General features: G+C 38.3%; 1 protein-coding gene across 2 annotated transcripts in view; it reads right to left on the bottom strand.

Moving 5' to 3' along the window:
- The window catches only part of JMJD1C (jumonji domain containing 1C), a 169,479-nt gene that overhangs the window by 148,622 nt on the left and 8,852 nt on the right, over nucleotides 1-12,005 (bottom strand). Inside the window, exon 1 of one of the 2 annotated variants that reach the window (XM_064513685.1) lies at nucleotides 11,803-11,844. The exons of the other annotated variant lie outside the window; for it this stretch is intronic. Coding sequence (XP_064369755.1) covers nucleotides 11,803-11,829 — 27 coding nt within the window. The 5' untranslated portion in view covers nucleotides 11,830-11,844. Of the gene's footprint in view, nucleotides 1-11,802; nucleotides 11,845-12,005 lie in introns of those variants that run through there. 2 annotated transcript variants of the gene reach the window in all.

Raw genomic sequence — 12,005 nt, 5'->3', positions numbered from 1 at the left:
TTTTTAAAGAATGGCATATTTGATCACAGCTGGTCCTGATCGGTCAGATTCTCAAAGAGTGGAAAAGCATGTCCATGCAAATGTGTGTTGCATAAAGAAAGAAAACAAAAAGGTAGAGATCAGTTAACAGAAGATTTTCAGTGGCAAGCTTAGAGCAGCAAATTTAACACTGGGGTTTCAAAGTAATCCATAGAATAAGTACATTGGAGATAAAGAAAGAAAATAACACAAATGTAACGAAAATGGCACCATCCACATCAAGAAATATCAGGGTAGAAAGCTGATCAAGACAGTTCTACAAGAAAAACTGCAGTTGGTGAGAGGGTGGTCTGCTTACTGAAACAGGAGTGAAACAAGATAAATCTGGCATCATAACCAGATCAGAAAAAATGTTGCATGTACTTAAATATTAACTTGTTTCTTTCTGATGTTTTGAGATTTGAGTGTAGCAATCCGCGATTTCTAGCGGTAAAGGTTAAAACCCTGGAAATATTAAATGTTCATAAATCTTTAAAAAAATAAAAATTAAAAATTAAACAGCACTTTCTCAGGCATGAGAAACCAGAACAGTTAGCTGTGCTATTTCTTTTTCTAGAACAGAAGCTGGCAACCTCTTGAAGTGTTTGGGATGATATTATTTTTTTCCCCTTACACCTGAAGTTAAGCATGCTGGTAACATTTTTCCTCCCGCCTTCCAATTTCCACTGAGTGTGGAACTCAGCAGGAGTCAGCAGCCAAACTTTCAGAGACACAAGACGCCAATGATTTACAGTATCTTGCCTTAGTGAGAGACAGTGGATACCTATTATTTGCTCTGAGCTTTACAGGTCTGGAATTCACAAGCCTGCTTTTTGTAGTCGTGGCTGACCAGCAGCGAGTGCACAGACATTTTCAGTGCAAATCAGGATTTGAGCGTTGTTTCCACTAAAAGATATGACCTGCTGCATGCAAGCCAGCATTTGCTCAAACACTGAATTTGCCATGTCAGAGCTTGCCAATTCCCTCTGGGAGGATCAAATTTGAGGTTGTGGTCTTCACTTTCAGGGGCTGTCTGTCAAAATTTTAACATACCCAGTGGAGAACTGCAGTCATGCATCCACATAAAAGACAGGTTATATTTAGAGTATAGGAGAATACTAAGGAAAAAGGCAAACAGTAGAGATTTAATGTTGGAGTGGATAAACAGCTGATCATGAACAATACTGATCATGAGCAATGCAGAGCTCATGAGCAAAGCGGCCAACTGCAGCAGAGCATTGCTACTGTGAGTAATGCAATGCCAAATGAATGAAATTTGGGGGAATATCCAAAGCAGGAAACAAAATATTTTATCCAATATGTTTTGAGACTGATGCTCAAGTACCACATCAATTTCTGAAGTCCAAATTTTTAAAATAATGCTAAAAAAATGGGGAGGATGCAGAGGAGTGATAAAGTTACTGAAAATAAGAGGGAAAAGCCTTATAGTCCCACATGCTCACACTACCAACAAAGAGAGAGAAACTTGACTGTAACTTGCAAATATTATCAGAAACTACTTCACAGGAAAGCCCCAGATAGTAAAAAGCTATCATGACAAAGTCATGACTGGAGTCCCTTCCAAATTACTTTTCTTATTTATCTTTATTCTCTGTCTAAAACCAGGAGTAAGCTTTATTTCTTAGCAGCATTAAAATGTCTGCAGAGTAAGTAGTTCAAGTTATATATGTGTATACACCTAAGTTTTATAGAAAACTGATATATGATTCATCTCTTTTCCGCTGTTTGTCAAGGCATGATCTAAACAAATCATCTGTTGAGCAAATGAGTGATAATGCTATCTGAGCCACCAGGATCACAGACTTTTTCAAAAAAGCATCTTTGCTTGACAAAAGCTAATGCTGCATCAGACAGCTTTTCATTAGCAAGAAGCTAATAAATTGATATCTTCAAGTAACTAATTACGAAGACTCCAGGCAACAGGAAGTCTCAAAGCAAACACGTACATTCAATTTCCATAGATGCCTCGCCCCAGTATGGGCTCCAATTTGGGGAAGACAGTGCCAGATGAACTGTCTGAGGAACTGAGCTTCCTTCTAACAGGCTGCAAATCTGTTCCATTAGTTCTCAGCTGCACTAAAAACAGTTGACGGAAAATCAAGCCAAGCACTAACAACGATCATTGATGCGTTGTTTCTTTCGAGCAGCTTTGTACTTTAACAAAAGAATATTCATTTCAAAATTCAGCTACGTCTCTTTAGGTACTGAAAGCCTGCTTTCCAGACAGCACTAGAGGTTTCTAAAATCCACTGGATTTTTCCATCTGTAAATCGAAGTTTTAGATCAGATACTAAAACTGAGACTCTAATGTTAGGCAGAGACTTTGTAGCACACAGAATAGCAGTGAGAAGGGACCACAGGACTTGGACTTGAAATTCATCTCATGCCTCTCGACAGAAAATACAATACTGCTTTAACAACGATTAAAAACTAACAAGGGAAGAAGGATTTGCTACTCAAAAGCATCAGATCAAGCTTGAATGTCTTTTCTGGAAAAGATGCTTTCATCAAATATAATTTGGAAACACAGCAAGACAAACTAGACTAAAGCTTCATAGTCTCTATCACTCAAAGAGATTATTCCTAGATCACCTAGATGAATTGCTTACATTACCAGTGTTGAACACTAATTATGGTTCCGGACTTCACTGTCCTATATGCTGTATTGACAAGTAAATAGATATTTCTGCCATAAGAAACCTAAATTTTAATGTTTATGATCAGTTTCATCAATAAACCAGAACAGAATATATCAGCAAGTGCCAGTTACACTAAGCTGCTGCACTGCAGATGGAAGGCAGCTGCAGATATTTGTCTAAGCAAACTCCAGAGCTTTGGTTCTTAACTGGCAACAGATTTAGTAGCCTAGAGTGACACACTAGCAAAAGCAATGCTGGAGGAAAGGTAGGCAAAGACCAGCCAAGAAAACACCAGAAAGAAATTGGACAAAGTGATCTGTGAACAAGAATATGGCAAGTTACTGCAACCTAAGGTTTGTCAAAATTCTCAGTCTGATGCATGACAACGGGTTATATCGTGAGCAGGGCTGATGGTCAAGAAACAGATCACTACTCATCACAAAAGATCATAAATCAGTTCGCTTTTTTGTTTTCATTTTATAGGGTTCTCTTCTGCACAAAATACTAAGCTGGCTCCTATCCCAAAGCTTAGCAGCTACATTAGCACCAGACAATGACTTGCGAACACATCTAATACCACCACAGCATAAACATTCTGCAACAGAGACATCAAAATGCTTGGATCCTACACCCACGCTTCCCAGAACGTAACACACTTAACCCAACACACTAAGTGCCTAATGGAAGCTAAGCAGCCACTGTGCTTGTAGAGCTCATTAAGGTGAAGTTTACAAAGGATAAAAAAAATCCAGCTGCCAGTGAGGGACATCTCACAGAAAATAATCACCATCTCTGCTCTCTCTACCCTGATCCTCAAGGGAGACCTACAAAATACGCTCCAAAAGTGAGGCTGGGAACTAACTGCACTGGATACCAAAACCCATGACCTCAGTAGATATAAAGTGCCAGTCCCCTCCATTAACCTCTTCATGTTCCAAATGTCGAACTACATTTTTCGCTCCCTAGAAGATAAACTCACTTTATCACTCCTTTCACTCTCTTCTCATCCCCCCATAACATCCTGTCTACTCCATTGCTTCCATTCCAAATAGACAGGTCAAAAAGCTTATTAAACTATTACTAAAGACTTGTCCAACAACTACATCAAGCCATCTAATGAAAGTTCCTCTACCTTCAAAGCTTGGTTTGTCTATATTCTAATAAGGTCACACAGTAATGTCCATCTTCCAAGGTGCTCTGCTTTGCCTCATATTTTTGCCAATTCTAGGTGACCTCACATCTCCATTAGCCCTTTTAATTGACAGCCAACTGTATATACACCATTAACAGAGGATACAAAAGCTTCCATCAATCCATTTCATATAGACTTTCCCTTACAAAGGCAGATTCCCTTCTATCATAGCAGAATAAACTGGAAAATCTTCACCCAATTCTGTGAACAGTGAACTGAAGAAAAGTAGAATTTGGTTTCAGTTACTGAATAAGCTTTCTCTCCCACTGATGTTTTAGTACATTCCTCCCTGAGGACCTGGGCACTGCAATGGAAACCTATTCATACATGCAATTCTTGTGATCATCCTCTTGGACAAAACCCCAAAGTATCCTTTATTATTATCCCTGTTCACCTAGTGGGTCTATCTTGTTTACCTAGCTTGATACTGTAGCTCTTCTTTTTTGGAACTTGTGGCCAAATTGCTTGCCTATTTTTATTTAAGCACAGAGAAAGAGAGATTGAAAAATAAGTCTACAGAATCTATTTTAACATCTCCTGATGATAATTAAGGCTATCTTGATTTTTCAGACACACCCATCAGGACTCCTACATCTCAGTCTGAATCCTTGAATTATTACAACCCACTCTTGAGAGTGGGAGTTGAGAACTGAAAAAAATATTTTTTTTCTTTTACATACTCAGCTTTGGTTCTTCTGAACAACACCAGTCCTGTAGGCTTAATTAAAAACAAAAAAGCCAGGAAAAAAGCAAAAGAAAAAACAAGGGATGACAGAGTCACTGGCTTAACAGCACTCAAATTCTCTGCCAAGACACAAAATTCTTTCTGTTCCTGCCTATTTTCCCCAGACACCTCCACCTCCTCTTCCCCATTAAACTAAACCAATATGTTCACACAGTTAAGTGTTCCAATATCTCGGTCAATATAAAATATTCATAGTAGCGCCAAATCTACCAAATTCAGATAACTCTTCCCTCACAATTCAAGAGGCACAAAACATCATATAGAATTGCAAGCACATTGATGCTTTTGCCTCCCCTGGCAACTCCATAGGGTCATCCTCCTGTGGATGAATTAATAACTAAATCAAGGGCATTTACTGATCTAGATTCCAGCATGTTTTTTTCAGTTTCACAGGTTGGAGATGCTAAATGAGAAGGTGTCACAAACCCTAGTTAACACCTAAAATTTTGTGAGTCAAAACTGAATGAATACAAATCAGAACATATGGAGCATTTCTTCTGTCTTTCTTGATATATCCCACAGAAGTGATTAGCTTGGCTTGTGACCAATTTGCCATCTTGACAAATTAGTCAGTTCCTTACAGCAAAAGGATCTCAACTATTACATGCTTAGGCAATCCAGGTTAATTTGACTTTAACTCAACTCTTCTGCCACTCCTAGTTATTCAAACCTCTAAAATAAAATGAAAACCAAGAGGTCTTTGCTACACTTATAGCACAAAACACACAACTCATATCACAAGTGATGTCCCCAAAAGACTGCTGTCAACTCAAGTTGCCACCAACCCATGTCATCAAGATGCCAATGACTGTAGGCCTACTAAGTCATCAGTAAAACATTCAAGTGAAGTGATTCCAAAACTTCCAGTACTAAAAGCTATTGTTAGCATTCAAACTTTGAGACTGGTATTCACCGAAACTTTCACGAGGAATACTACAAAGGCACCCCGGTTCCATTTACCACTCAATTTCCCCGACCTCAAATGGTCTGTACGCAATAGTTGAAAAATCACTAGTTTAACTCGTTTCAAGAACAGTTTTCCAAATTCATACCACAGAAACAGAAGAGGTATGGAACTTAACATGGAGGACAGGAAAAATACAATCGCTACACTGGGAAAAAATCCAGAACGTACCTAAATATAGTAGCTAAATCAAACTACTTAGCACAATCTTATGGTGAGGCACACCAATACCATTTAAACTCACTCACTGACATTAACTTGCATAGTTTTCACCTTCAAGTGCAACTTGGCTAAGACAGAGCTTTCAGCCTTTGTCCTGATATTGTTTCTGCCAACTCTTCCTAGGTCCTTACACTCAGACCTGTCTTTAAGACCTATGTTCTTACCTTAACTGTTATATCATTCTTTCCTTTGACTTCACAGAACATCCACAAACATCCTTCCACAATGCTGCTGCACAAGTAATCGTTCTACTCTGCCACAACGACAACAGTCTTCTCTAAATCATTCTGTCTCCTTTCTCTACCAACATAACTTACTTGCCTTTTGTTTCAAAGCCTCCATAGACTCGAGTACAAAATGCCAAGTCCTGTTTCTGATCCATCCTTAATGAAAACCTCTGTCATTTACTGCTTTAAAAAGTTTTAATCTATCACCTTTGAGTTTTATCCCTTGCTATCCTTCATGTTTTACACACATACGCAAAAAACACCGGCAGAGCTACTTCATCATACTCCTTCAAAAATCTCTCCTGCCTCTCCTCTGTCACAAGATTTCCCAAAGGTTGGGCTGCTGTACACAAACAACACATCATTATATTCTCATTTCAGCTCCTTCTCCTTGCAGATTTTGTAAACTCTAAGGCACAATTTCAGTTCTATGTTTGCAGAGCACCTAGTACAGCAAGATCTTGGGCAAAGAGACCTACAAAGTAAACAGAACTGCACGGACACACAAATGGTAATCTCAGCAATTCCAGTCCTGAGACCTGGCACAAGATCATCTCATTCAGTCTGTTTACACTGTAACATTGCAGTCTTACCTTCAGACAAACAAAATCACAAATCCATTTTTGACGTTAAGCACCCCATACCTTTGAGATCACCTTCAAAAAAAACCCAGGAATTTAAAAAAAGTCACGCAACCCTCTCCTAAATCTTTGCTCCCATTTATTATCTACAGAACCAAACAGCCAACGGATCCACATGCCCATCTACTGGTAACAGTAGCAGCATTGATATCTATTTATGATGAGTAATCAAGAGTTCTATCAACTTTGTGTTTCACATTAAAAATGGACATTACTAGATAGTAAACTATATCTTGAGTCTTATCGCCTGAAGGAAGGGAGGTTATCTGGAAGTCTTCCAACCGCGAGGACAAGATGTTTGTGAAAAGTCTGAAATGCTTTTACCATAGAAAGATGCAAGAAAGACTGATCTAAGGAGAAATTTAAATATTGCTCATCAGTGAGGTAGGTATGGAACAGGAAATGCTAAACAGGTCTAGGACAACAGATCAGTTGGAGTGCTCTGCGTAAGATAAGGAAAGATTAAAAGCAGTGTCAAAAATTCTGACTCACACATCCAAAAAGAACAGTCTAATCTTCTCCTATTTATACTTAGGTGATGGTAAGACATCCTTTTCCCTGAACAATGCTGGCCCTTGCTAGCATTCTTATGCTGGCTACCTTGGTAGTTTGACATTTCTAACATTAGAAGGCAAGAAAAACACAGAATGCAGCAAGGTAAATGGGGATGTTATTTTAAGGCACTCATTTCAAAGCATCTTCATAATTCCTCTTCAGCTGGAAGGGTGATTATATTAACTTTTTGTGAAAGCATTCTTAAAGCTTTTTTGTAATTTATTTTTATACATTACAATCTGTAGAACAATTATTGTCATATTCTTTTCATACCACATTTGCCATAATGCACACCCACTTAAATTTTAAATTATAAACCACTGCAAGTTCAATCTACTACTACAGGCTTACCACTTTTCAGACTGTTAGCCCACGTGGCACAGCTCTGCTAAGATATGATTTTATTTTCTTCCAGCATGTAAGTAAAATCTTTTATAAGAGTATTTAGGTAAGCATTTTCCACTTTAAATAACGTTAACAAAGGGTTCTGAAACAGTTAAAAAGTCCATACACAACGATTTGGATTTTACCGTCTTATGAAGGGCTGGGATTTCTCTCACAAGCAAAACCTCGAGCCAAGCCAGGAGGTTTCAGCACTACATGTGCCACATGGGAAATCCAGCAAAGGCTCTGCCTCCAGGGTCCCAAAATTGCATGGCACAGGGAGAGTCTAAGGGCACCAGCAAAGTGACACACCGGAGGACCTTGGGGCTTGGGAGATTGAAGTTTCCATCCACACGATTTCTGACAGGAGATTTGCAAACACACATGACTTCCAAATCTGTACACACACTGATGGTGAGCCGGCTGCTGCCTATCAGTACGCTTGTCGTTCCAAACAATGTGCTGCCCACAGTCTAGTTGACAGCCGAATAACGAAAGGTATGGCATGTGGGAGAAGCCAATAGCAATACAATGGACAAAGCACCTTGTATTAATTAAAAGTAGCATTCAATGACTTTCTCACATATTTAAGTTGGGCACCACTGTTTTCTAAGCACTGTTAAAAAAAAGCCAACTAAGCAAGCAAACAACAAAAAACCCTCTTCCACACACAAGGAAACAGTTAAATCTGTAACTCCATGGGTTCAGACAATAAGCTTATATTCTAAAGAGACTCTGAATAGCTTGAGGGTGGATAAAGCTTCAGTCGGTTTGCTCTTACTTAGACACCCGATAAACTAATCCACGTCAAGGCTACCTGCCTGTTTGAACTCTCATAACTGATAAAGGAAGAGTTCAACAGCAACCTCAGTCAAAATTTAGTTAAAAGGGCAACCAACCAAGAAGAGGCAACTTGACTGCACTAGCACAGATGCTGTCAGAACTGCTTTTGTGATCTCCAGGCAGTCCAACCCTACCATGACATCAGGCAACTTTTTTCTCCACAACATAAAGCTGGGAAGTAGCATCCAGTTTGTAAGACCCAATTTCCAAACTCCCAGAACTAAGCTGTTGTGTTAGCCTTCAAGGGACCTGGATTTCCAGCCCCCGGTTCTCTATTCCAACTACAGAGCTGTAAAGTAAGGCTCCAGATCAGGCTCTCCTGCCTGTATATCCAGTCTCATGGAACAGAAGAGAACGCTATAGCACAAGTGACTCCCCTTTATAGTGAAAACATGACAGTAGCAAGCAGATACAGGCAAGACCCAGGAAGAGAAGGAAACAAAGCAATAAAAACCATCAGCAAAAAAGCTGAGTTCTACAACCGCCTTGAAAAATGCCAATTGACAACCTTAGAAACAAGGCATGCACGTGGCTCAAATTACAATGAGACAACAATACAGTTTCATTCCTGCTCTCTGATTTTAAATAATCAATGTTTTTTGATACTTTTTCCAAGTTTTTAAGGAATCATTAGCTTTGACTGAATTAAAGTGTGACTGCAGGGATTGAACTCCTTCACAATTAATATTTTTCTTTATAAATATCTTACCTTTCCTTGTGTTAGAATGTAGATGAACCCACTGCTTTAGAAGTTGGAAGCTTCACAGGGAAGGATGCATGGCACTGTACTGACTACAGGTCACAGGAGACTTCCTTTCGTCATTTTATGTCAAATACTACATGTGGGTTTCTACATCTAAACTAACACAGTCCTCTTTCCTTCCTTGACTCCTCTGCTGATCACATATGCAAATAACCTATAAACTCCTGTCCCTGTGTGCACCTGCCCTTTTGTGAGGAATACTGAGCAAAGAAACCTCAAGAACTGATCAAAAGGTTTTCAACAAAGAATTTCAAAATACACACATATTTCACAACATTGCCTTTTCGACACCCTCCCCCTCCAAACTGAGGCCAGCTCAGCTTCTGAGATCCTTAAGGGCCATTCTGCCTCCCTTTCCACCCTTGTCCTCTGCTCAAATGAAGACACATGTCATAAAGTCTAGGCAAGTTAAACTCTAGACCAAAAAACGCAGACTTCCTCCCTGTAGTAAGGGAAGGAAAAACACAGAAACAGAACTAAATGCTTGTTTCTGCTGAAGTACCAAACTTTTTCAAATATATCAATAAATATTTCTGAACACAAATTTCAGGTGTCTGGAAACGCGAAGAATAACGTAAAATACACCTTAGAAAAAAAATGGAAAAGGGTACTGAATGCCATTCTTTCTCCTCAGTCAGTGAACCTAAGAATCTCTCTGGAATGTCTACTTCATTTATTTCAAATGATACCAATTTAAGAGCCCTATTATGTTCTAATGCAAACTGCCGTTACCTAGCTATTTCTTGCTCTTTATTTTTGCAGAAAAGTAACATATAGACAAACTTAAAGCTGAACTTACATTCTGTATATCATATCTGGAATCAGTCAGTGAGCAGTGATCAACTTTGCTGTGCTACTTGAATGTGAGCCACATTCACATACCTGAAGGCTAAAACATTTTAAAAAGCAAACTTTGATAAGAGAAAATGCATTCGATGGTTTAAAAAAAAAAAAAAAATCACTGACCTTTGGGGGGGGGGGGGGAACTATGCGACACTACACATACATCATCTTATTTTACCTGAACAAGACTGATTATTATAGCACTCAAAGAAATTAAGTGTTATTAAGTTAGGGCAACAGTGACATTAAAATAGTCCTATTTTTCCAATTTTCAACAGAAAGCCAAATCTTTCCATTTTTAAATATAAAAATATTTACAATGCTTTATGAAAGAATTACATTCAGTTTCAAAAGAAACTCTGATGGAATTAGAAACTAAGCTACTCAATAAATAATTTATCAAACCACATCTTTAATATTATATTTTACACAGTCTTATGCCTCACTATCATTAAGTTTCAATTTTATAAAAATCTATAGGTAGCAAGAAGAACAGACTAATGTAGACTAAGAAAATTTCCAGAGGAAAAATACGGTACTAAGTGACAAAGCACTTAAAACATTTTCTATTTATACAAATATATTGAAATTTCTTTCAATACAATTTTTCTTGCAAATCAAAACTGATTATTCCTTTAAAAAGGCATCAAACAGAAGGAGATAAGTAACGTTACCCATCAAATTAAGAAATGGTCATGACATCTAAAAATACTCACATACGATGTGTCATTCTGACCTATATAGAAACGTTAAAACATGACAGAATACAGAAAGATCAAGTATATTTAGGACAGTCCATCCAGATTACTAGTTAGCAATCCAAAAGTATTTCAACTTGCCCTCTTTTCCTTTACAAGCTTTACTCACTGTTTAACTGTTATTAAATAGACCACCACCAAGGTTTGACCACCTCTTCAGGGTAAGCTAAAATATAAATGAATTCACAATCCACAGTATACCATAACTGAAAAATTCATCAATATACTACAGTGAAGAAATTGTCTGCAATCTAAAATGATTAAAAATGTTACTTTATTTCCTGAAAAATTAAACAATACTTGATAATAATATACTTCTCTTTCCGATTCTTGGTGGCATCTGCAATTAAATCTATGCAGAACAGCTTGTAAAAAGGAAATAATCCAAAGTTGCAGGTCACCATGTAGATAGTCATTTAAGACACACAAACTCCACAGTATTTGGGAAAAATCTGGTTCAGCTGTTTAGCTGTTGATTTGGGGGGGGGGGGAGGGGGGAGGAAGGGTGTCATTGAAGGATTACAGATACAAGAACAGATCTCTCCAAGTCTTTCAGGTTAACAAATAGTAAAGGGAAACTGGAACCAGAACGGCCTGAAACAAAAGCAAGTGGTCCTGTATACATCACAGTTAAAGTCTGACCTTTTTTGCCACAGGATGTTGAAAAGTTCACAGCGATTCAAAAAGGGTTCCTACAAACTCATTTAGGAAAAATCCAGCAAGGTCTATTAAACCCAGAGACCTCTGTTGGATGAAGTCCCTGAGCTGCAAATCACTAGAGGAAAAACACTGAGGAAGTACAGCTGTACACCAAAATTTTACAGGTATTATAGCAATGAATTGCAACTTAAGATCTATGGTACTTGGTTCACATTTGGCCTTCGATTATATCAGCTTCCCTATTTTTGTCTCAAATTTTAATGGACACATGGCGATCTGCAAAGCATTAGGAGCCAGTAGTGGTGTATAGCCCAAAAAGTCACTAACCTCTCTCCTAGAGACTGCTTGTACCATGCCTTTCTTGCATGTCGTCACTCCTTTCTTTGATGATCTACCTGTTATTGAGGATGATTAAAGATATGAAACTGAAATCTAAGAGTTCTGCATAAGAGAAAACTAGGATATAGCAAAAACTTAGATGTTAATGGCAAGCCTCAGGCTAAAAGTTTACTGCTATCCTGTTACCCTCT

Source organism: Dromaius novaehollandiae, chromosome 6, assembly GCF_036370855.1.
Source record: "Dromaius novaehollandiae isolate bDroNov1 chromosome 6, bDroNov1.hap1, whole genome shotgun sequence".
Taxonomy (NCBI): Eukaryota; Metazoa; Chordata; class Aves; order Casuariiformes; family Dromaiidae; genus Dromaius; species Dromaius novaehollandiae.
Note: the sequence above shows the minus strand (reverse complement) of the source record. Positions and strands in the feature narration are given on the sequence as shown.